A 26,052-nucleotide genomic window follows, 5' to 3' on the forward strand; every position below is an offset into this window, starting at 1 on the left:
TTATTTTTTTCATATAGAAAAAACTAGAGTTATCTCTATGATTTCCAATAATTGTGAATATGTGATGATTCACATATTCGTAAAAATCATCATTGTCACCGAGCAAACAAACATCAAAATGGGATCAAAAATCTAGAGTGGTTGAGACGATGACCAGACGATGGATGAGATGATGGCTGAGAGATGGATTTGCGCACGAGTGTGTTGCAACATTATTGCAACGTTTGTTTACATTTGTGAGAGGCCCCTCCTATTGCAACATTTTGTGGTTGACTTGAGTGATGATCTTTATAGAAATTAGGAAGAAAATCATTCAAGGGAAAATTAATACCTTTTATACATTTGGAAATAATTATAAAAAACACTATTAAAGTTTGAGAAATACTAGCAACTTTCTCATTTATTTTCTCATTTCAACTCTCTCAATTCTTTTAATGTCACGTGTGCTCTATTAGCACTCAAAGCTATAATTTTAATTACATTAAAAATTCTACAATTTTTCTTCCCTTGTTAGTATAATTAAAATTTTAGATTTTCAATTAAAAAATAATTAACTTTTTAGTTTGCATGCTAGTAGAATACCACTTGACATAAGTAGAAGTGAAAATGTTGAATAAGAAAGTAAGTGAGAAGGTTGCTAACATTCTCCTAAAGTTCTAGAAATAATTTCCATAAAAGGATATGGTCTTTCAATCTTTATGTCTTAATCAAGAAAGTGTTAAAAATATCAATCATTCGAACTACTAAGGTGTATAATTTCATAGGCTTTTGTTAATCACTTTATGTAGCATGCGTGAAGCTTACGTTTTGTATTTGAGGATACTAATGTGAGAAAATTAGAACGCTTTATTGTCTTATTGGAAAGTAGAATATCGCTCTTAAAGAAATCATAAAAAATATAATATCGCTCTTAATCTTTTTGTATTACTCGTAAGAGTGTTAAAAATTAAAATAAGTGTTAAAATGTGAACCATTCAAACTACTATTGTGTATAATTTCATTAGGCTTTCGTTAATTGTTTACGTAGAACCACACTTCACGGTTTATTTTACAATTGAGTAATGCTAGACACACTAATTTTTTAGATCAAATTTACAAATCATATGATGTGTCACCGTTAGAAAATAAGTACGTTAATCAACCCTTATATAAGTTCATTAGGCTTTCGTTAATTGTTTACGTAGAACCACACTTCACAGTTTATTTTACAATTGAGTAATGCTAGGCACACTAATTTTTTTGATCAAATTTTCAAATCATATGATGTGTCAACATTAGAAAATAAGTACGTTAATTAACCCTTAAGTAATAATTTAATCATCAATAATCACGTCATATGGTTACAAAAATTTAATTTAAAAGTCGATCTTCCTAATATTACTCTTTGCAATTAGTTCTACTAATAAACGACGTGAATGTTGCGTCCTTTTAAACGGACGACGTGAAACTAAGCGTGGTTTTGCCTTCTTACCGACTGGGCCTATTGGGCCATTTCAAAGTGGTCCAACGATAAAACTTTTTATAGCCGTTAGAAACACAGAGCTCCCTTCCATTTAAACCGACGGGTCAGATTCACCCAATTCAAACTTCAATGCAATCAAAACACTCCCCTCACAAATCCCTCCGGTCCTATAAACTAACGGTCTCTTTCTCTCTCTCTAGCTCTCTGAGATTTTCGTCTAAAATTCACAACCCTCTCTCTCTCTCTCTCTCTCTCTCTAGAACTCGCATTCTTGCTGTGATCCTAATCCATGGAAGGTACTCTCTCTCTCTCTCTCTCTCTCTCTCTCTCGCACTCCAGTTATTTCTTGTTTTTGATTTAATTTCTTGTTAAATGGTCGAGAGAGCACCCGGAAATGTTTCCCCAAAACTGCAAGGACGTCGTTCCAAATCACGACTCCAAGCCCTCTTCGACCTCTGACGCAGGTTCGTGCTTTTGTTTTATTTTATTCAATTTGCCCCCTTTTTAATTTTTTTTTGAATTACAAGAAAATGTTGAATTTGAGGTTCGGATTCGATTATTACTGCTTCTTTTAATTTTTATTTTATATTCGAGTCCTAGAAAATTTAGAATCGGGAAATTTTCTGATTCGAATTCACCCCTTTTTCTTCAGTTAAAACCCTAGAAAAAATTACAACCCAGTTGGACGGTGACGTGAGCGACAAAGGTGGGTAATTTCTGCAATCTTTGGTTTTTTAATCTTTAATTTTCTGAAAGAAATTGGGATTTTTTTTTTTTTCAACTAAAATGTTACACTGTGAATTGAAATTGAGTAGTTAAGTTGTAAGAAAATGGAAAATTTTTGGGGAGTCGTTGAAGTCAGGCTCTGATTATATCATTATTTTCAGAATGTACTCCAGATATTGCTACCAAACCCTTCGAGTGAGATTCTGATTTGATTGGTGAGAGTAGCACGTCGAACGGAACTCAAGAAGGTTCTCCATGTCAGATGGTCCTTCCAGTTTTGCAGAAGATCGCTGATTTGTTAATGTCGCTTTGAGGAAAGCTTAGAAAGTGATTGGAAGCATTTGTATATTCTTTCTGTTTTGAATCTTTCGACAAATTCACTAAACGTTTATGGTTTTGTTCTTATGCTTTAGGACTTGAAGAGAGAGCATACTGCCTTGTCTGATGAAGTCAAGCTCACTACGAATTCCTCCAGTGAACCTTTTGTTTTAATCACTCACAATTATTTTCTAACTTTCCTTCCTCTCTTTGACTGTAATTGTTTGTTTAGGGACATCTAGGTATTGGACATGAACTTTTAAAGAAGAAGTAACTGATTGAGCTTAAAGGCAACGTCTGAGTTTTCTGCAGATTTAGACCTATGAATCAAACTGATATTTCAAGCCGATCAGGTTCCGTTGTTGGATTGGAATCCTCCCTAGACAATGGGTTGCAGGTCATTTGTTCTGACTCCTCTAAAAAGCAGTTCAAGTTTGACCATGTCTTCAGACCTGAGGGCAACCAAGGTAGCTGAGAACTCATGCTGATTTTGTAATTGCACTGTCTAATACTCAGCAGTTGATTGTTTAAGATGAATAACTTTTAGCTAGAACTTTGTATCATTCTTGCTGAACTTTTCAAATGTGCAGAGGCTGTTTTTGCTCAAACGAGACCTATTGTGAGTTCAGTGTTGGATGGCTACAATGTCTGCATTTTTGCCTATGAACAAACTGGAACTGGCTAGACCTTTACGATCCCTACTCCTGAAAACAGAGGTGTTAACTTCATGAGATATGAGTTATGCGTTAATATGCTAGAAGTCAATAATAATGAGAAGATAAGGGACCTCTTGGTCGATAACACCAATCAATCGACAAAGAAATGAGTTTTCTTCTGCTTAAATGTTAATTGAGTAGACTTTGCAACCTTGCATATAGAAAATTGTTTATTTGAATCAAGTATCAACATCGCATAGTTTTAGGCTCTTAAGATGTTGAAGCAAATTGCACTCTGACTGACAATTGACATCCTTACTTAGGAATTATCATAGAAACTTGGACAAATAGGTTATATTTAATCTTCACTACTCCCAACACTTCGACGAGTTTAAATGCTTTATAAGTTTTCAAATGTCTGACATTTTCTATGTTTTATCTTTTAGCAATCTTAAGAATCTCAGTTGGAGGATATATAACTGCTGCTTCGTTGGAATTGCGCTAGTATGCTTTCTGAAAACCCACTTTATAACTGTTGCTTGCTGTGACTGTGCTTAGAAACATGTATAGGAGTTAACTACTAAATAAACAAGATTAGGAATGATCTTAGAGACTTGGCAATTCGATGATAGGCTAGGAACCCATATCTGCTTGTCTGCTTTGCCTGTCCTCTGCGTGAAATTCGAGTGCTTTGAACTACTTAAATTTTTTGGAATATGATAGTCTTGGAACTGTTGTAGTTGATGTGAATGAATGAATTGTTGCTGCATGCAGGATCTAGTTTTTCTTTATTTGCCTTGCACGTCTTAGATGAAATAGGGCCGCCTTATATGGATGATTGCAACCTGCAAAAGCCCAAAGTTTTTCAGTCACTAACTTGTTTTTATCAACTTATTTTTTCACAATAGAAGTTTCTCTAAGCAAAATTTTTCTTTGAAAAGATAAGAATTTTATCCAACAGAACAAATGCTTTTTCTAATTAAAAACACACTAAGCAAATTTTATTACAAACAAGGATTTTCACAGCTAACAATTTGTACACACAAAAAAATAGTTAAAAATACAAAATTTTAAACTAGTATCATGAAAGAAAACAAAATTGAAAACGAAATGTATCTTTTGGATGTTTTTCAAGTTAGTGTTAGAAAATTGGGTTGCTTCCCAATAAGCACTTGGACTGATTGCCCACTCGTGGACAACGATCACAAACTTGACACCAATTATTTGCATTCTTGAAAAGTGAAGGCCAAAACAACCCAATTTGCAAAATCTTAGTTGTTGTCCTCTTTAGCCCAAAATCTAACTGGCAATTTGGGAGGTTTTATCCAAGGCCCTCTTATGCTACTTGTTTTCCTCCTTCAAGGCCCGAGCAGTATCTTTAGGCCATAGCTCCAAAACAGCTTGAAGTTTCTTTGTGGCAGTAGCACTCACCTGCCTCCCTAGGAGCTTGTTCCTTTGCTCTAGCTTAACACTCTTTTTTTTTTACCGTCTTGATGGTCCTCCTGGAAGCCCTAAGCTCTGTCTCCTTAGCTACCAAAGGATCACGAAGCCTCTTAGGTCTCGCTCGAGTTGAACACTTTGCTTCTTTTCGAAGCAAAGGTGTCAAAGCCCTTGACATTAAGCAAATAGAGCCTTTTTTTCTCAGAGGAGCGGAGGCACCGACTGTTAGTCTTTTAGGAACCAGGGCTTATGGATTATTTCCAACTGGGCACTTGCCCGAAGATCTATTCCTCCTAGCGCTAAAATGGTGCTCTACACGTACCGAGGATGAGGGTCGTGACTGCTGAGCTGAACGCCTGACCTACTATTGCCGACCTAGTCTTTTTCCCCATAGCTCGGCAGACAATCTACTTGGCAAAGTACGAAAGAGTTAGAAATGAACAAGTAGAAGTGAGTTCATTCAGATTAAGGACAAGTATTGAGAGACCATGCAATTTACTTCTTAGAATGTCAACGACTTGTAAACATGAGTCACTTAGGATAACGGTAATTGAAATTTCTCTAGAAGACAAATAAGTGATGACCACCAACTAAAGCTCATTTTCCTCGAAGAAGGGGATCTGCCTAGGCCAATCAACTACAAAGAAAAAAAGGGGAAAGTTGTATTTAAGTTAGAAAACTCATAACAGACCACGAGACACGTCAGATAAGGTCAAGGCAAAGGTCAACTTTGAAAAATCGGCGTGGGTTATGACACGATGGACCCGCAAAGGCAACCGAACGTTAGATTTGAAAAGCTCAACAAAAAAGGCCACCCAACCGTGTGGTGGTTGGCTAGGTTTTTCCCCTACAATAGAGGCTTGCAAGATGACATTAAAAAAGAAATTCACCAAAAATACTCCTTCGAACGTGACCTCCCCCACTCCCTTTCCTTCGTAGAACGACCCACTACGATAAGGTTAGAAGGCTTGGGCTGAAACCGATGCCCGCGAGCTACGCGATTTGGAAGTCACGATTGCATGTTTCAACCTGGGTTTGAGCAGTTGCAGGTTGTTCTGCTGATCTGAAGTTGTTGCAGGTGAATGTGGATTAAGCTTTTAATGCTTTAAAATTTGGGGATGGAATTGCGGAGACCTTTCATGAGTTTGAAAGGAAAAATCGCATTTAAGGGTGAGTTACACAAGGCTGTGGGCAAAAATGAGGAAGAAGATAAGAGCAACTCCAACGTTGGAGCCCTCCCCCCAGGCAATGCACTATTCAATCCACCTAATGAACAGTAATTGCCCTTAATGAACAGTAAATAGCCCTAGTAATAGCATTTGCATCTCCACCGTTACACTTCAATAACCCTGGCATAGGCAATAAAATATTAGTATTTTTTTTATTTATAAAATAATACAAAATAATTTTAATTGTAATATCGGATAAGATTTTTAATCGTTTTCGTTGCGCCACGTGTCATTATCTGAAATATTATTAAATAATACAAAATAATTTTATTTGTAATTTCGGATAAGATTTTTAATCGTTGTCGTTACGCCACTTGTCATAAAATCCGAAAAGACAATTATTGGGGATGGATTTCCGATAAATTTTTGAATCGTACTCGTTATGCCACGTGTCATTATCCGAAAATACAATTATTGGTGATGGATTTCTGATAAGATTATTAACCAATTACGTCGCACCACGTGTCATAATCTGTTCACAATCTTTGAGGATAGATTTCCATCAGATTTTTAACGAATGACGGCATGCCACGTGTCATAATCTGTTCACAATCTTTGAGGATAAATTTCCATCAGATTTTTAACGAATTGTCGCATGCCACGTGCCATTATGTACAACCTAATCCTTTCTGAATCTTCTATATAATCCATCATCCATCCTCACAAATCTCACACCAATTTTCTCAAGATCTCTATCATTATTCATAGTTTATGCTTCCTTCTTCACAAAAATCTGTATCATTATTCATAGATTCTGCTTCTTTCTTACAATGTCTTCTTCTTCCTCAAGGATGATGTGGGAATTCGATCAGGAAGAGGAAGAATTGTTTAACCAATCAGAAGCAATGTTCAATCAACAGGGGGCAAACAATGAGAGGGAAGAGGATGAGGAGCGTATAAGGAGAGATGATGAAGTAAGAATGGGCAGAACCTCACATTCCCGTCGAGTCATCCAAGCTACGGCTTAGATCTGCAGGCCCAGCCGTTCCGGAAACCTTGATAGAAGCAGGCAACAACGAGGTATGAAACTCTTGGATGATTATTTTGTTCCTAATAGTGCATTCCCTGATACGTACTTTAGACGTCGTTTTAGAATGGAACGACATTTGTTCAACAAAATCATGATTGCTGTTTGCAACCATGATTCTTATTTTGTGCAAAAGAAAGATAATTTTGGTGCTATGGGTCTACTGCCTGAGCAAAAAATTATTGCTGCCTTGCGGATGCTTGCATATAGAGTATCTGCAGACCAAGTGGATGAGATAACAAGGATGGGGAAATCAATCATTCTTGAGTCCCTGATGAGGTTTTGTGGAGCAATCGAATCTATCTACACCGCTGAGTACCTCCGCAAACCTACACACATGGACTTGGAGCGGCTGTTGAAGAAGGCGGAGATGTGTGGCTTTCCTAGGATGATTGGAAGCATTGATTGTATGCACTGGACGTGGAAAAACTGTCCAAGTGCATGGTAAGGCGCTTACGGGGACAGAAAATGAGCAAATAAGTATCATTCTGGAGGCGGTGACATCTTTTGATATATGGATTTGGCACGCCTTTTTCGGGGTCCCGGGAGCTCAAAATGACATCAACGTCATTGCCCAATCCCCAGTGTTCAACGATGTCCTGCAAGGAAAGGCACCAAAAGTTACGTATGAGGTCAACGGACGTATGTATGACGGGCCATACTACCTAGCTGACAGCATTTACCCGCGATGGTCAACATTTGTCAAAACAGTGCCACGTCTGCGGAGTGCAAAGGAAAAACACTTTGCAAGCTGTCAAGAGGGGTGCAGGAAGGATGTGGAGCGTTGTTTCAGTATCCTCCAAGCTCGTTGGGCGATCGTCAGGGGTGCTGCCAGATTGTTTGATGTAGAGTCGCTTCGATCCATCATGATGACGTGCATCATTCTTCACAACATGATGATGCACGTCATCATGATGTGAAGAATGATGCACGTCATCATGATGCTTATGCACGTCATCATGATGGATCGAAGCGACTCTACATCAAACAATCTAGTAGCACCCCTGACGATCGCCCAGCGAGCTTGGAGGATACCGAAACAACGCTCCACATCCTTCCTGCACCCCTCTTGACAGCTTGCAAAGTGTTTTTCCTTTGCACTCCGCGGACGTGGCACTGTTTTGACAAATGTTGACCATCGCGGGTAAATGCCGTCAGCTAGGTAGTATGGTCCGTCGTACCTACATCCGTTGACCTCATACGTAACTTTTGGTGCCTTTCCTTGCAGGACATCGTTGAACACTGGGGATTGGGCAAGGAACGTTGATGTCATTTTGAGCTCCCGGGACCCCGAAAAAGGCGTGCCAAATCCATGTATCAAAAGATCGTACCTACGTCCGTTGACCTCATACGTAACTTTTGGTGCCTTTCCTTGCAGGACATCGTTGAACATTGGGGATTGGGCAAGGAACGTTGATGTCATTTTGAGCTCCCGGGACCCCGAAAAAGGCGTGCCAAATTCATGTATCAAAAGATGTCACCGCCTCCAGAATGATACTTTTTGCTCTTTTTCTGTCCCCGTAAGCGCCTTGCCATGCACTTGGACAGTTTTTCCACGTCCAGTGCATACAATCAATGCTTCCAATCATCCCAGGAAAGCCACGCATCTCCGCCTTCTTCAACAGCCGCTCCAAGTCCATATGTGTAGGTTTGCGGAGGTACTCAGCGGTGTAGATAGATTCGATTGCTCCGCAAAACCTCATCAGGGACTCAAGAATGGTTGATTTCCCCATCCTCGTTATCTCATCCACTTGGTCTGCAGATGCTCCATATGCAAGCATCCGCCAGGCAGCAATAATTTTTTGCTCAGGCAGTAGACCCATAACACCAAAAGCATATTTCTTTTGCACAAAATAAGAATCATGGTTGCAAACAGCAATCATGATTTTGTTGAACAAATGTCGTTCCATTCTAAAACGACGTCTAAAGTACGTATCAGGGAATGCACTATTAGGAACAAAATAATCATCCAAGAGTTCCATACCTCGTCGTTGCCTACTTCTATCAAGGTTTCTGGAACGGCTGGGCCTGCAGATCTGAGCCGCAGCTTGGATGACTCGACGGGAATGTGAGGTTTTGCCCATTCTTACTTCGTCATCTCTCCCTAAACCCTCTCCTTATACGCTCATCATCCTCTTCCCTCTTATTGTTTGCCCCCTGTTGATTGAACATTGCTTCTGATTGGTTAAACAATTCTTCCTCTTCCTGATCGAATTCCCACATCATCCTTGAGGAAGAAGAAGACATTGTAAGAAAGAAGCAGAATCTATGAATAATGATATAGATTTTTGTGAAGAATGAAGCAGAAACTATGAATAATGATAGAGATCTTGAGAAAATTGGTGTGAGATTTGTGAGGATGGATTATATAGAAGATTCAGAAAGGATTAGGTTGTACATAATGGCACGTGGCATGCTGTCATTCGTTAAAAATCTGATGGAAATTTATCCGCAAAGATTGTGACCAGATTATGACACGTGGCATGCCGTCATTCGTTAAAAATCTGATGGAAATCTATCCTCAAAGATTGTGAACAGATTATGACACGTGGCACGACGTAATTGGTTAATAATCTTATCAGAAATCCATCACCAATAATTGTATTTTCGGATAATGATACGTGGCATAACGAGTACGATTCAAAAATTTTTCGGAAATCCATCCCCAATAATTGTCTTTTCGGATTTTATGACAAGTGGCGTAACGACAACGATTAAAAATCTTATCCGAAATTACAAATAAAATTATTTTGTATTATTTAATAATACTTCGGATAATGACACGTGGCGCAACGAGAACGATTAAAAATCTTATACGATATTACAATTAAAATTATTTTGTATTATTTTATAAATAAAAAAAAATACTAATATTTTATTGCCTATTTCCAGGGCTATTTACTGTTCATTAAGGGCAGTTACTGTTCATTAGGTGGATTGAATAGTGCATTGCTTGGGGGGAGGGCTCCAACGCTGGAGTTGCTCTAATAGGGGATGGACGACAGGGAAGGGGGATAAGACTCAGGTTTCGAAATAGGGTGCTGACCTGCTAGGGATAAGGGCGTAGCAAAGCCTAAGTCTAAACCTAGGGTTCGAATTTCCAACCCTCAAAAAAAAAAAAAAAAAAAAAAAAGGGCTATGATTAAAAAGTTGCGCCGACCTATGCAAAAGAAAATGGGGCTGCTCCTCTTACCTGGGCCTTACTGTTACTATATATAAATAATAAAAAATTAAAAATTAAAGGCGTTGGGTTTTATAAAACTTTGGCCTTCATTTTTATGTATAAAAATGTTAGGTCTTGTGAAGCTTAAACTAGTTTGAAATATTTTTGGGTTGAGACATATACGAAGGTGTGTGATATCAACAACAAATAAGGCAACTCCTTCGGCAACTCTCCTCGTCCGGAGACTTGGGGGACTTCTACTATGTGCAACTACACTTCAGTGCTCAGAAGTTTCGTGATTACTCAATGACTTGGATTCTGCAAGTCCCCAACCGAGAAGCTTTCCTCACCCCAGGAATTTAGGGGAGCACTGTTTGTACCATACTTGACCAATTCCGAAAGTACAAAGCACCGGTCAATTTCATACCTTCAAGGACCCACTAAAGGGTTCATGTTGAGGCACCCCTGCCGAAGCACAAGAGTTTCCCTCCAACTAGGAGGCCAACCATAGCATGACACATGTCAACATCAAAATAAAGCTCATAGAGTCCCACATCGACCGCAGACAAAAGCTGGAGACTCTCCTCAACTATAAAAAAAGACCATTCTCCTACATTTAATCCCTAATGTCATTATTGTACTTAAACTAGTCATCGAAACCCAATGATGATAATTATCTCATCTACTCCTTGGATGTAGCCAGACTTAGGGTGAACCACATACATCTTGTGTTTGCTTCTCTATCTCTATCTAGTTACATATTATCCTCACCAGGTGACTGGAGCAACCGAACGAATGTCACAAACTTGACAATTTACGTTGTTCCAAAGTCTTGACTGATTTTGTGCATCAACATCAGTCATTCCAACGTTGCCACAAAAAAATGTCTCGTTTCAAGAAATTTGCGAAAGACAACTTCCCTTTCCTCATACCGGAGTTTCTTTATATTCTTACCGGCGGTATATCCATGCTCGGCTGCCAAGTTTTTGAGCTGGTAGAGCATCGCGGAGATTACTTGGAGAACAAATATGTCAGTGCTTAACTTTTGGAGTACGCTTCTGAAGGGAAAACAAATTCGGGAGATTAGACCATCTCCAACCCTAAACCCAACCCTAACCTAAAACCTAAAAATATTTGGCCCAAAAAATTTAGGTTTTAGCCCATAAACAACTTTTCTGCTCCAACCTTCTGGCCTAAAATTTTAGCACGAGATTATCAAAGAATGAATTAAAGCTATTTTTTTTAAATTAACTTTAAAAAAAAAAATTATGTAGACTATCCTAAATTAATTTTATGAACATTTTAACCTAAAAATATTTAAATTCCGATAAATTTTGAAAAACGACATTTAATAAACCACATAAACTTAATACAAATGACAATTAATAAACCACATAAACTTTAAAAGAAAAAAAAAGCAATTAATAAACCACATAAACTTAATAATGATATCCACCATCTTGAATTGGTGATGGACTTGGGTGATAGTCTTGAGATGAATCATCATCTTGAAATATACTCCTTGTGACATTCCTTTGTAAAATATCCTTTTGTTTACCATGTAAGTATTTCTTCCTCTTTGAAGTGTATTTGTCTAGGTCCTCCATCATTAAATTAATTTCGAACCTTTTTTACTCCTTATTCCCTTCTTCCTTCATGGCCAAACGCATTTGGGCCTATTCTTCCTACCGATAGATGATTTTCGTTCATTCTTGCAATTTCGCTAGCAAATTGTGCACGTATCGGATATTGGGACTTCCCTTCTCTCTTTGCTTCCTTTTGCTTTTCTCTACCAAGGGGCCTTGCAAAAGAAGAAGTTGGGGTCATTTGTTCGACACCTTCATTGTCGGCAAAATTCACACCTTCATTGACATCATTTGGGGGTGGGGCTTCATTATGAAATAATCTTCCACATTGTTGGTTCCCATCGGTTCCCCACCTTGGACCATCCTTGAGGATGTTCCAAGCATGATGCAACTTAAATGCTTGATTTTTTGGTGTAGTTCTTGTCTTGTAATTTGTCATTGCTTTGTCACCCTATGCAACAAATACATAAAAACAATTAGTTGCAAAATACTATTATGTATATGACAACTAAAATATCAACAAAGAAACTCACAATTTATGAGGAGCCCCTTCCACTAAGCATACCAATCATGGCTCTCTCCAAGCTTCCCTTCCACAAAGTGCACGCTTTGTTGATAATCTTCCACCGATCATAAACACCACCAACTTCCCTTCGACCAACATTGGAGTTTTCATGGAACTTATCAACGATTTTACCCCACAAAACCTTTCTATTTTGATCCATGCCGACAACACCATATTTGTCACATCCCGGCCCGGGTGAGACCACTTCCCGGGCCCGACTCCACTACCGTAGCACGATATTGTCCGCTTTGGGCTTACCATTCCCTCACGGTTTTGTTTTTGGGAACTCACGAGCAACTTCCCAGTGGGTCACCCATCATGGGATTGCTCTAGCCTCCTTCTCGCTTAACTTCGGAGTTCCTACGGAACCCGAAGCCAGTGAGCTCCCAAAAGGCCTCGTGCTAGGTAAGGATAGGAATATACATATAAGGATCACTCCCCTAGGCGATGTGGGATGTCACAATCCACCCCCCTTAGGGGCCCGACGTCCTCGTCGGCACACTTCCGGCCAGGGATTGGCTCTGATACCAAATTGTCACATCCCGGCCCAGGGCGGATCACTTCCCGGGCCCGCTCCACCACCGTAGCACGATATTGTCCGCTTTGGACTTACCATTCCCTCACGGTTTTGTTTTTGGGAACTCACGAGCAACTTCCCAGTGGGTCACCCATCATGGGATTGCTCTAGCCTCCTTCTCGCGTAACTTCGGAGTTCCTACGGAACCCGAAGCCAGTGAGCTCCCAAAAGGCCTCGTGCTGGGTAAGGATAGGAATATACATATAAGGATCACTCCCCTGAGTGATGTGGGATGTCACAATATTCGCTAACAGAAATCCATGCCAAACATAAAGCAATATCTTCGTTAAAGGTCCAATTACGACCTCTAACATGCTCTTTTGCCATCTTAAAAAATTTGGAAATGAGAAGAAATGGTAGAAAGAAAAATTGGAAGAATTGTAGGAGAAAAGTGAGTTTTGTGTAGATGTTTGAACAAATATATAGGTATTTATAGAGTTTTTGGTTGAATTATAAGTTAAATAACTCTTTAAAATTATTTTAGTCGTTGGATTTAAATTTAAACCATTAGATCTTTATTTTTTTTTACCGTTAGATTTGACTATATTTGATCTAAGTCATTGGATTCAATAAATATATAAATATAAAATTAAAAAAAAAAGAATTGAACATGGACCGTTGAATTAACCAACAGCCCATTTAAATCGAGCCGTTGGGCTACTTAATGGTCTGACACCCAGGGGAACTACCCCACGTGGGTTTGTTGGGCAGCAGAAATTGCCTAGCGTGTGCAGCGCGTAGGCGAGTAGGGAATGGGCAGTGGGCTTCACAGCCTCGTTTTAAGTCTCATTTGCTGGGGTCCACTTTGCTATTTTGGGTTTTAGGTTTTAGGTCATAGGTTGGAGTGGATTTTTTTTTTTTTTTTTTGGGAGGGAGGAGGGGAGGGAAAGGGAATTATAGGTTTTAGCCCATGGTTGGAGTGGGTCTTATGGAACGGGCTAAAGCAGAATCAAAGTCTCAAGCTGTATTGTGCATCCAGAACAAGAGAAAGGCAATGCCTTCGAGATCAAGCATCATATGCTCAAAATTACGTTTCATGGGCTGTAGAACGAGGATGCATGTATGCACATCACAAAACTTTAGGTGGGATGCAAGAATATTTTGATCAGGGGTTTTTGGTTGAAACTATCAAGCTAATTCGTCTTTTTTTGTCCACGCCAAAGGAGAAGGTCACCCTTCCGACTGGAGGATCGTTGTCTTCTAAGTCAGCTAGGGAGGCGTTTAAATTATTTGACATGATGGCCAATGAATCTTAACAATGGGCAACAAAGAATTAACCAAAAAAAATGGTATTTTCGAGATGTCAGTGGGATTTCCACACATGTCTGCACAGATTGAGAAGATGGAAAAAGAAATTTGATGCAAATTTCGACTTGATTATGTAGCAAAATTTTGCACCTACATAGCAGCGACTACCTGCGGTAGCAGCTTGTATAATCTGGAGAAATTTTTCGTTGCTACCGGAACACGGAGGGTACATCATGTGTTTTTATATAAGTGATGAGAAATTTTATTTTTTAAGTTATTAATTTTTTAACACACATATCCCACCACTTGTATAGTGACACGTGGTGTACCATCTTGTGTATTGGTTACATTGAAAAATTTCTCTATAATCTGCAACATGCGCACTTATGATAGACTGGGTTGCGCACATAAGGATGCTTATCTTGAACTTGTGGAGGAACTTGTTAACATGCTGAATAATGATCAGAGGCCCTAGAACGACCTTGATGCAAACCATTACAATTTGGGATGGAGGGATCATCCTAATTTCAAGTGGGTTAGAACTTGGAAGCCAACAAGTTAAATCGTTTCAGCAGTCCTAAAAACTTGCTGCGCCACCCAAACGGACCTTAGAAGACCAATTCGCTATTAGCATGTTAACATGCCTAATCTAGAGAAACAATTTGGGCAATCAGTGAGTCAGATTTCTGAAAGGTAAAAGGGCAAATTTCCCAGCCAAACGGTGCCTAATCGAGGGGGTCAGCAGAATTCAGTGCAGTGAGGACTTTATGTTGTTGAAAAAGTTGAAAACAGTGAAGATGACCAAACCGAGGAAAAGACAAAGAGACAACACAACCAGCTGCACAAAAGCCAATTGTCGAGCCCATTGTAGCACCAAAACCAGTGCATGAGCGTGTTTATGATCCCCCGCTTCCATACCTCGAGAGGTTAAAATCGAAGGTCAAAATCAGCAATTGAAGGACTTCATGCAAACACTAACGAATGTTCAAATCAACCTACCATTGTTGGATGTTATAAAGATGATTACTTCATATGAAAGTTTTTTTTAGGGATGTGTTACAAACAAGAAGAAACTTGTGAACTTCAAGAAAGTGATTCTAACGGAATAATGCAGTGTAGTTTTTTTACTACACATGATGCCATCGAAAAAGAAAAATCCAAAGAGTTTTACTATCTCTTACATATCGGGTATTTCTGATTTTAAACATGTTTTAAGTGATCTAGGTGCTGGTATTAATTTAATGCCTTATTTTGTTTTCAGTGATTGGGGTCTACCTCCGACTATCGCCAAGAAGACTTTGAGCACTATGCCAACCTTGTAGCCCTCAACAAAATAGGAAATGTAGGCTTGCCTAACGCATTTGAGGGCTGCGCATTACAAGTTCCCAGTTTCGGTCGCAAGTGCCTAGTTAAAAGAGTTCAGACATTGTATAGCATCATTTTTAATGTCATCATCCGAGCCCTGTTTGCAGGGGAAAAACCTAGCCGATAGCCACACGGTTGGCTAGCTTTTTTTATGTGCTTTTCATATCTGACGTTTGGTTCCTTCCTCCATCATGTCATAACCTATGTCGGTTTTTCAAAGTCGACCCTCGCCTTGCCCTTATCCGACACTACGATAAACTACGGAACAGTCCTAGCCAGGATAGATTCTGCCACATGCTCAGCTCCTGTCTACTATTTGTAAACAAATCAAATCAACATTCCTACAAGTAGAGCTGGTTCCTTGTGAGTGGCAACTGGGAAAGCTCGGCTAAGGTAGAAGCAACAGACGCTCCGGTTGCTAGGTGCTTTAGGAATAAGGGTTGTAACAACATAGTCTGCCTCCTCAGTATCCTAGTGTCTCGTAGTCTCTTATGAGTTTTCTAACTTAAGTATAATTTCCCTCATTTTTTCTTTGTAGTTGACTGGTTTGGGCAGATATCATTCTCCAAGGAGGAAGAGCTTCAGTTGGTGGTTCTCCATTACCATTATCCTAACCGACTCCTATTTACAAATGATCGGCCTTCTAAAAATTAAATTGCATGGTCTCTCCATACTTGTCCCTGATCTGAACGGACTCACTTCTACTTGTTCATTTCTAACTTCTTCGTACGTTGCCAAGCAAATTGTCTGCCGAGCTATGGGGAAAAAAATTAGGTCAGCGAGAGTAGGTCGGGTGTTCAACTTAACAGTCAAGGCTATTCCGTCCGTGCAAACCATTCCAAGCGCTAGTAGGAACAAATCCTTGGGCAAGCACCCGGCTAGAAATAAGCTAGAGGCCTCGGTTTTTAAGTGATTGGCAATCAGCGTATCCACTCCTCTAAGAATAAAGGGGTCAGGTTCGACTGTCAGTACCTCGCTTGGGGGACACCGTGCATCGAGGGGAACGCCCATAAGCAATTAGCATTTGCCTTGGATCTATAGGCTGGAGTAAGTTTTTCTTCCTAACGCCCACAAGCAAATAACCTTATGCTTACGAAACGTCTTTTCTTTAGTTAATTGTCATAATCTTTTTCATGTGCATGATCTTTTTGCTCAATGCTAGGGGCTCTGACACCTCTTCTCCGAAAAAAAGTAAAGTGTTAAACTCGAGTGAGACCTAAGAGGCTTCAAGATGCCTTGGCAGCTAAGGAGATGAAGCTTCGGGCCTTCAGGAGGACTGTCGAGAAGGTAAAAAAGAAGAGTGCTTAGCTAGAGCAAAGGAACGAGCGCCTAGGAAGCAGGTGAACGAAGCTGCCACAAAGAAACTTCAGGCTGCTCTGGAGCTGTGGGCGGGGCTAACGATACTGCTCGGGTCTTGAGAGAGGAGAACGAGCAGCAAAAGAGAGCCTTAGATGAATCCTCCCATATCGGCGGCCGGGATATAGATTTTGGGCCGAAGAGGACATGAACTAAGATTTTGCAGAGAGCATTGTTTTAGCCTTCATTTTTTAAGGATGCAAATACTTGATGTCAAGCTTGTGATCGTTGTCCATGAGTGGGCAATCAGTCTAAGCGAACTAAGATGTCACAGCAGAGTATTATGGTTGTCGAATTATTTAACGTTTAGGGCATTGATTTCATAGGACCATTCGCATTGTCCCATGGGAACAAATACATTCTTGTGGCTATGGAATACGTTTCTAAGTGGGTCGAGGCAAGTGCAGCACCTACTAATAAAAGGTCAGTGGTCTTGAATTTTCTCCAAGGTAAGATTTTTATTGAAATGGCCTAATAGGCCCAGTCAGTGAGAACGCAAAAACGACGCTCAGTTTCATGTCGTCCGTTTAATATGAAGCAACATTCTCGTCCTTAACTGGTAGAACCAATTACTAAAGGATAGTAGTAGAGAGATTTAACTTTTTAAATCAAATTTTGTAAATCATATGACGTGGTTGTAGAAGATTGAATTATTGATTAAGTGTTGATTAACATGTTTATTTTTATTAGTGACACATCATATAATTTGTAAATTTGATCTAAAAAATTAGTATGCCTAGCATTATTTAGCTGCAAAATACACCTTGAAATGTGGTTCTACTTTTCAGTAAAGAGATAAGACACTACAATATTCTGACATTAATATCCGCAAGTACAAAAAGTTGGACAAAGATTGTCTGCCCTCCCACTTCCGATGCCCTCCCGTGCCCTCCTGTTTTGTGTGGTCACGATTAAGCCACGTCAACATTTTATATTATATTTTTTTTAGAGAGATAATAAGACAAAAATGAATAGTAATATAAAATGTTGACGTGGCTTAACCGTGACTACACAAACAGGAGGGCACCGGAAGTGAGAGGGCAGACATCCTTGTCCCAAAAAGTTAGCTCCATCCATGGTACATAAACGATTAACGAAATCCTATCAAATTATCCACAATAGTTGTCTGAATGTTCATACTTTAACACTTTTACAAGTAATACAAAAAGATTAAGTGATATTATATTTTTTTATGTTTTTTAAGAGTAATATTCTATTTTAAACTAATGTACACTACGGCATGCAAATTGAAACTCGAATGCAAGGGGGATGAATTAGTTTTATTGGGTTTTGTAAAACTACTTTTGTTTGGTGACCGATATTAGTGTTCTGATCAATTAGTAGTGGACGCTAGTCAGACTCGTTGAAATTTTAGCAAATAAATCATTCAATTGTTAATTGAGTATTGGCGTTGGACTAATTAGTTGTAGGATGTTTATCCGTCTCTCTAAAATCTTAATAAACGAATCGTTTAAGTAGTTAATTTTTTGTAAATGTGAATTTTCAATGCATAATTTGAATTGATGTGATTGTTTTGATGATTTTCAGCTGCTTGCCTTCCGGCTTGGAGTGTGCAGTGCAGACTTTGTAATAAGCAGACTACGTGTAAGAGGAAAACACAACCCTTTTGGGCCATTTCGAAATGGTTCACCGAGAAAATTTTAATAGCCGTTGGAAAGAAAGAACTCCCTCCCATTTAAACCGACGGCTCAGATTCACTCAATTCAAACTTTAATGCAATCAAAACCCCACCCTCACAAATCCCTCCGGTCCTGAAAACAAACGCTCTCTCTCTCTCTCTAGCCCTCTGAGATCTTCGTCTAAATTCACTACCCTCTCTCTCTCTCTCTCTAGAACTCGCATTCTTGCTGTGATTCGAATCCATGGAAGGTACTCTCCTGAGTGTCCTCTCTCTCTCTCTCTCTCTCTTCAATTTTTTCTTGTCTTTTTATTTAATTTCTTGTTAAATCGTCGAGCGAGCAATGTAATAATCGCGAATTTTTCTGCTTTAATTCAGATCAAACGGTGGAAATGTTCCCCCAAATCTGCAAAGACGTCGTTCCAGATCACGACCCCAAGTCCTCTTCGACCTCTGGCCCAGGTTGTGTTTTTGTTTTATTTTATTCAATTTTCCCCCTTTTTAATTTTTTGAATTACAAGAAAACGTTGAATTTGAGGTTTGGATTCGATTATTAATGCTTCAAGTTTTAATTTTATTTTCCAGCCCTAGAAAATGTACAATTGGGAAATTTTCTGATCCGATTTCGTCCTTTTTCTTCAGTTAAAACCCTAGAGACGATTACAACCCAGTTGGACAGTGACGTGAGCAACAGAGGTGGCTAATTTCTGGAATTTTTGGTTTTTTAATCTTTAATTTTTTTTTTAATGGAAATTGGGAATGTTTCAATTGTGAATTTCAATTGAGTAGTTGAGTTGTAAAGAAAATGGAAATGTTAATGTTTTTTAGTGGTCGTTTAATTCAGGCTCTAATTATAACATTGTTTTCAGAATGTACTCCCTATATTGCTACCGAACCCGTCGATGGTGATTCTGATTTGATTGGTGAGAGTAGCACGTCGAAGGGAACTGAAGAAGGTTCTCCAGGTCAGATGGTTCTTCCAGTTTTGCAGAAGATCACTGATTTGACTACCAAAATTCAGGTGATTCTTTAATATACCATTGTATTTTGTTTACGTCGCTTTGAGGAAAGCTTAGAAAGTGAATGGAAGCATTTGTATATTTGTATATTCTTTCTGTTTTGAATCTTTCGACAAATGCAATAAACGTTTTTGGTTTTGTTCTTATTCTTTAGGATTTGAAGAGAGAGCACACTGCCTTGTCTGACGAAGTCAAGCTCACAACGAATTCCTTTCCAGACCCTGCAGTTCTAAACACCATTCAGCTTCTAAGTGAGCTTTTTATTTTGATCACTTGCGATTATTTTCTAACTTTCCTTCTCTCTTTGATTGTAATTGGTTGTTTCCGGTTATCTAGGTATTGAACATGAACTTTTAAAGAAGAAGTACCTAGATGAGTCGTCTGAGCGAAAGAGACTATACAATGAAATGATTGAGCTTAAAGGCAACATCCGAGTTTTCTGCAGATGTAGACCTTTGAATCAAACTGAAATTTCAAGCGCATCAGGTTCCGTTGTTGAATTCGAATCCTCCCTAGACAATGAGTTACAGGTCATTTGTTCTGATTCCTCCAAAAAGCAGTTCAAGTTTGACCATGTTTTCAGACCGGAGGACAATCAAGGTACATGAGAACACATACTGATTTGTAATTGCACTGTCTAGCAGTTGATTTTGTTAGGATGAATAACTTGTAGATAGACTTTGAATTGTTCATATTGAGCTTTTCAAACGTCCAGAGGCTGTTTTTGCTCAAACGAAACCTATTGTGACTTCGGTGTTGGATGGCTACAATGTCTGCATTTTTGCCTACGGACAAACTGGAACTGGCAAGACCTTTACGATGGAGGGTACTCCTGAAAACAGAGGTGTTAACTACAGGACTCTGGAGGAGTTGTTTCGGATTTCAAAAGACAGAGGTGGCTTAATGAGATATGAGTTATGTGTTAGTATGCTAGAAGTTTATAATGAGAAGATAAGGGACCTCTTGGTCGATAACACAAATCAACCGACAAAGAAGTGAGTTTTCTTCTGCTTTGATGTTAACTGAGTAGACTTTGCAACCTTGCATATAGAAAATTATTTATTTGAATCAAGTATCAACATACACACAGTTTGGGCTCTTAAGATGTTGAACCAAATTGCCCTCTGATTGACAATTGGAATCCTTGCTTGGGAATTAGTGTAGAGAATTGGACAAATAGGTTATATTTGATCTTCACCACTCCCAACACTTGAACGAGTTTAAATGCATTTATTTTTAAAAGGTCCGACCTTTTTTATGTTTATCTATTGGCAATCTTAAGAATCTCAGTTGGAGGATATGTAATGTTGATTCATGGTAGGTGTACTTATTTTGTGTTTATCTGTTCAAAGGTTGGAAATAAAGCAATGTGCAGATGGAACCTTAGATGTTCCAGGACTTGTTCAAGAGCGTGTTTATGGCTTTGAAGAGATGTGGGAACTGCTAAAGTCTGGAAGCCAAGCTAGATCTGTTGGATCTACCAGTGCTAACGAGCAGAGCAGCCGATCTCATTGGTAACTTTCATGCTCATAATCTCCTTAATGTCTTCATTGTCAGATTCTAAATTAAATGCTGAGGCACGCGTACACTGAATGTTTCAAATCAGTGAGAATATAAGGAAACATGAGGCAACCAATTTTTCTTTCTATGGTTTCATTCAACATTCAGTGAAAATTTGTTTTCTGCAGCTTGTTGCGGGTGACAGTGAAGGGGGAGAACTTGATAAACGGGCAAAAGACAAGGAGTCAACTGTGGCTCGTAGACTTGGCTGGCAGTGAGCGTGTGGGGAGGATTGATGTTGAAGGTGAAAGACTGAAGGAATCTCAGTTTATAAATAAATCTCTCTCGGCCCTTGGCGATGTTATCTCATCCCTTGCATCTAAAACAGCCCACATTCCTTACAGGCAACTCTCTCTCTCTCTCTCTCTCTCTCTCTCTCTCTCTCTCTCTCTCTCATACACACACAAGGATTTGGTTACCATATCTAAACTTCTCTTCTTTTGCAAAAACCAGGAATTCAAAGCTTACTCATATGCTGCAGAGTTCTCTAGGTGAGCCTTTATAGTAATATTTCACTTCAATGTGAATGGCTCCTATAAATTGGTTATACATGCATGATTTTAATTGAAATTGGATTTGCAGGAGGAGATTGCAAAACCTTGATGTTTGTCCAAATCAGCCCGAGTGCCTCAGATCTTGGAGAGACACTGTGTTCACTGAACTTTGCCAGCCGGGTGAGGGGAATAGAGAGTGGCCCTGCTCGCAAACAGGCAGACCTCAGTGAGCTGTTCAAGTACAAACAAATGGTATGTGTTATAAGTTAAAGCATACTTTGTTCTAGTTTATCTTGGTTTCAAATTACAAAAATTTTAATATCCAATTTAACAGGCTGAGAAGGCTAAACATGACGAGAAAGAAACCAAGAAACTACAGGACTGCATACAGTCTCTGCAGTTGAGGCTTGCTGCGAGGGAACACATTTGCAGAAATCTACAAGAAAAGGTAATCTATCTTCAAGACGACAACTCATGGGATTTATTGAACTTCTGGTTGTTCATAGTTACATAACTGAAGTTTTTTGGTAGAATCGAGACCTTGAGAACCAGTTGGCTGAGGAAAGGAAGACCAGACTGAAACAGGAGACTAGAGCTTTTGCAGCTGCTTCTCATCAGTCTTCAGCATCATCATTCCGGAAACAAGGAGCCCAGAAAACTGTTGCAGAGAAGAAACCACCTTTGGCTCCTCCAAGAGCGAGGCTACCCCTGCGAAGAATTTCCAACTTCATGCCCCCACCATCATCTGCTTTACCTCCCAAAAAAACCAGCTCTACAACCTCCGTCCCATCTTCAGTGGGTGGCAAAGAAAATATCTCCACAACAGCACTGGCAGGAAGAAGCCAGAAAAGCCTAATTTTACCGAGAAGAATCTCCATTGCTGTCAGACCTCCAACTGCAACAACACAACAGGTTCTTCAGCCTAAGAGACGGGTCTCCATTGCTACCTATCGCCCTGAGCCAAGCTCTCACATGATAACACCCCTCCACACCTCTGCCTCTCTATCCAACAGTGACAGACCATCTTTCGCAAGGGATCCACGAAGGGCACGGTACTCAAGGTTGTTCTCCCCAATGCCTGAATTGAAGTCGGAAGCAGAGACAACACCAACCACAATGAGGAGAAGCAGCAAGTTCATGGGTAGTCCCCCGATATTGGCTGGTTCAGTCAGAGCAGCGAGGCATCCAGCAGCTGTTGCACTACTACGGAAACCAGTAGTTTGGAGTCCACTCAAGCTGAGAAGCATGAAAAACAGAAGGCCATCACTGTTACTGCCTCCCCGGGTTTCAAATGACATGCAATGAATCAATTCGTCATTGTCTATATTTTCAAACACCCTGAAACAGTAAATGTTCTTGTTTTCTTTTTCTACCTTGGAACTATTGTGATAGTACTGAAAATGTATGCTTCTTGCCTACTAATCATTCATTTCGTTGTTGAAGCACTTTGTAGCGTTTCCTTGTTGAACCAAGAAAGTTTCGATTTCAAGAATCGTATGATAACCTTCACAAATTAGACTGATAATTCAATTTGCAATGAGAAAACATGAAGATCCATAGGCCATGAACCATCTTCGCCGGGTCACCGGGTGGGATGGCAAGGGATGGGCGACGGGCATCCGTTCACTCATACCTACCAGTGTATTAAAAGCGTGAGGTGTGAGTGAGGCGAGGCGTCCGAGGGATAGCTTGGCCTAGGTGTGAGGTGTGAGGCTGATCCAAATTTTTTAATATATACATTGAGTGTACACATATATTATATTAAAAAAAATTATTAATCAATAATCACCTTGAACGCGCGCACACACACACATATATATATATATATATATATATACACACACATATATTATATTATATATATTAAATAGAAGATGAAAAGCACAATGAGCATACATATAACAATGCACGCAGACAACACACACATCCATTATATAAAAAAAAATATAAAAAAAGGTAGAGAGATGATAGTGCAAGGAAGAGGTATGAGGCAGTTAAAACCTACCCAAAATTTGGGTTTGGGAGTAAAAAATAAATAAAAAATAAAAAACCCAAACAGAGTCACCTGGACGCCTTGAGGCGCGCCTCTGCCGCCTAGGCGCCTCCTGCGACTCCTTCCGCTCACTCCCTCAAAACAGAGGCAGCAACCCCCGCGCCCAGCCTTAAAGGACGCCTAGGCGCGCCCTGAGGCTAGCCTTTTAAAACATTGATCCCTACACATCTATCTTTGCAGAGATTTTAAATCTACATTCTTAATTAGTTGGGTAAAAAATTTCACATTAACTTTACGCAACTGCAAAAGTCAATTTTCACAACATTAAATATAAGTTATTCATGAGCAATTCAAAAGGGCGAAGACAATATTTTCTTAGTGAAAGTAGAAAATGAAATTACAAAATATGTGGTTCAAATTTGTACATAGTATCCATGGAGGTTCATGGAGTGCAGCTGTACAATAACTAAAAGTAAGAAAGAGTATCAACCGTTAGATCTCTTTTTTCGTCAAACGCTGACCGTCAGATCTATGCGTAATCACTGGTTCTCCTTTCAAGAGAGGAAAAGTTGACGGCCAAATTGAAAACGAAAAGTAGCCGTTTGCGTGTGATTGGTTGGAGAAATTAGACCGTTGGACACCTAAAGAGAAACATAAACAAAATATCCGTTGCTTCGAACTCCGTTTGACTTCATCACTTAGAAGACTAACTGCGAAAGCCAAAGGGGAAACCAAAGAGAGAAAGGAAGAGAGAGAGAGAGATCGATCTTGAAGACCCACTTCCCACTGAGAGTTGCTCTGTGTGTGTGTGTCTTAAGTAATAAAATGGTTGCGAGAACCCCACCAAAGCAGAGGAAAATGGTAGCCCCTCTCAATCCTCTTCTCCTCAGGGAAACAGTGAAGAAGGTGAGAGCTACGTCAACTGAGATACTTCCAACTTTTTCCTTCAAAACAAAAAAACCCAGAATTCAAAGTTCAGTTCTTTGTATTTCCGGCATTGATCTTTGGTGGAATTTGAACATCTCTCGAGGATTTTCTAGTGTTTTGAACTAATGGGTTTGTGTTGTTTTGTGGGTTTGTGAAGGTGGATAGATGCATGGCTCGGTTGCAGGAGCTGCAGTACACAGTTTCGGGCGGTACGAAGGTGATTTCTGGAGTGAGTCTCAGCCCAAGGAGCACTCGAGGTTATCTCAGGACTAGCCTCCGATGTAAACAAGAAACTGCGAGGCAAGAATTTGACTTGAATTTGATCTGTACAAACCAAGAAAAAAAACGGCTTTGGTTTTTTTTGGTTTTTTCATTAGTTTTGGTCAATTTTGAGATTGAAACTCAATTGGGTTTTTTTACTTATGCAGGATTAAAGGTTCAGCCCCTAGAAAATCTCCTGTTGGCAAGTTTCCTGCAAATGCAGGAGGTCTCTCTCTCTCTCTCTCTCTCTCTCTAGATTTGGGGCAAATGGCTAACTAGACGATATTCCAAACTACTTTAATTGCGAGGAGGGGATTCTAACTCAGTGCAAAGGGTCTGGCGGCACGACCAACTAACCTAACTTGCATCTACAAAATTTTGTTTTTTTCCATCCTGACCTGATCTGGAACCAAATAGAGCGAGATTTTGTTGAATTGGGCAATAACATCATTGCTATTATATTTCAGGGGAGTGGCAGAGAATGTCGCTGCCTGCAATGCTGGTCGACGAAACAGTTGGAGAAATCCTACAAGCAAGTAAGTTTGCAAGAGAAATAATAGCAGCAGTTGGTAAAAAACCCCAGAAAACCACTTCAGAAGACCCCAAAACCCCAATGACACAACAGAGGAAACAGAGGCAAAACCCCGAAAACACAGAGCTCAGAGCCAGAAGAAAGAAGGAGAAGCACAACAAGTCTCAATCCACTCGATCAGAATCTGGTTCGCCGATACTCCAACGGGCTCGTTCCAGGATCAATTTCAAGGTCTCACCTCCACACAAGAGGGAAATGGAGAAAGAAAACAACAGATACTTGGCAAATCGAGTGTCTCCGAAAAATAGGCCATGGGCTAAAAAAAGTGTGTTGTTTCCCAACCCCTTGTTTTCGGCTTCGGATTCTTCTCAGCAGCAGAAGTTCTGCAGAACAAGATCACCAGTCATTGGTAGAAATGATGGCAGTAATAATAGGCCACGGATTCATACGCCGCACAAGTTCTTGATCAAGTCCCCGCCTTCTGCTTCGAAGTTTCCTTCATCTTCCAAGTTTCAGATCAAGATCAGGAGCCCTCCATTGGTTTCTTCTCTGTCTCCAACGAAAGCCAAGAAGTCACCAAAGATGTCGACTGCCTCAAAACTTCGCAGGTCATTTTCTCCTTCGAGATTGGCAACTAGGTTGGTGTCTCCATTGAAGAGCAGAAAGAGTTTGCAGAAGAGTAGCGAGGGAGGACTAGTAATGCATGGTTTGAAACAGCGTCCAACGTCCTCGATTCCAATGGGAATTTCAGCTCGGAGAATTTGAGAAATTGGCTTGGTTTGATTCTTTTATACCAGATATTTTCTTGATGTCCATAGTTTCGAATTTTCATTGTTCAATTTTTTTCTTATGGGTGCGAATTTGTCTTTCCATTTTTCAACTATGTTAGATCAAATTTTCTTTCCTTTC

At 39.7% G+C, this 26,052-nt stretch overlaps 2 protein-coding genes and 1 long non-coding RNA gene across 4 annotated transcripts; all 3 read left to right on the forward strand.

Moving 5' to 3' along the window:
- The first annotated feature begins 1,772 nt into the window (after positions 1-1,772).
- On the forward strand, positions 1,773-22,875 carry LOC103965348 (kinesin-like protein KIN-14S). Of its 2 annotated transcripts, XM_048576851.1 has the most exons (13): positions 18,464-18,608; positions 18,736-18,819; positions 19,000-19,053; positions 19,227-19,378; positions 19,531-19,627; positions 19,713-19,976; positions 20,092-20,371; positions 20,729-20,890; positions 21,065-21,280; positions 21,390-21,427; positions 21,519-21,682; positions 21,765-21,878; positions 21,962-22,875. In XM_048576851.1, exons 1-13 carry the CDS (start codon positions 18,602-18,604, stop codon positions 22,733-22,735), a joined length of 2,406 nt encoding a protein of 801 aa, XP_048432808.1. In that variant the 5' UTR covers positions 18,464-18,601; the 3' UTR covers positions 22,736-22,875. The 2 variants fall into 2 exon arrangements, with proteins under 2 accessions (XP_048432811.1, XP_048432808.1); XM_048576854.1 differs by lacking the exons at positions 18,464-18,608; positions 18,736-18,819 and adding an exon at positions 1,773-1,926.
- On the forward strand, positions 2,112-3,179 carry LOC103965352. Its single transcript, XR_007255493.1, has 3 exons — positions 2,112-2,168; positions 2,350-2,973; positions 3,097-3,179. It is a non-coding gene; the product is annotated as an uncharacterized LOC103965352 (long non-coding RNA).
- Positions 22,876-24,173: 1,298 nt separating the features above from the next.
- On the forward strand, positions 24,174-26,052 carry LOC125473675 (probable microtubule-binding protein TANGLED). The gene is made up of 4 exons (XM_048576867.1): positions 24,174-24,329; positions 24,508-24,650; positions 24,779-24,837; positions 25,079-26,052. Exons 1-4 carry the CDS (start codon positions 24,249-24,251, stop codon positions 25,906-25,908), a joined length of 1,113 nt encoding a protein of 370 aa, XP_048432824.1. The 5' UTR covers positions 24,174-24,248; the 3' UTR covers positions 25,909-26,052.

Source organism: the organism of the source record quoted next, unplaced genomic scaffold, assembly GCF_019419815.1.
Source record: "Pyrus x bretschneideri cultivar Hongxiangsu unplaced genomic scaffold, Pyrus_bretschneideri_v1 Contig11, whole genome shotgun sequence".
NCBI classification, from domain to species: domain Eukaryota; kingdom Viridiplantae; phylum Streptophyta; class Magnoliopsida; order Rosales; family Rosaceae; genus Pyrus; species Pyrus x bretschneideri.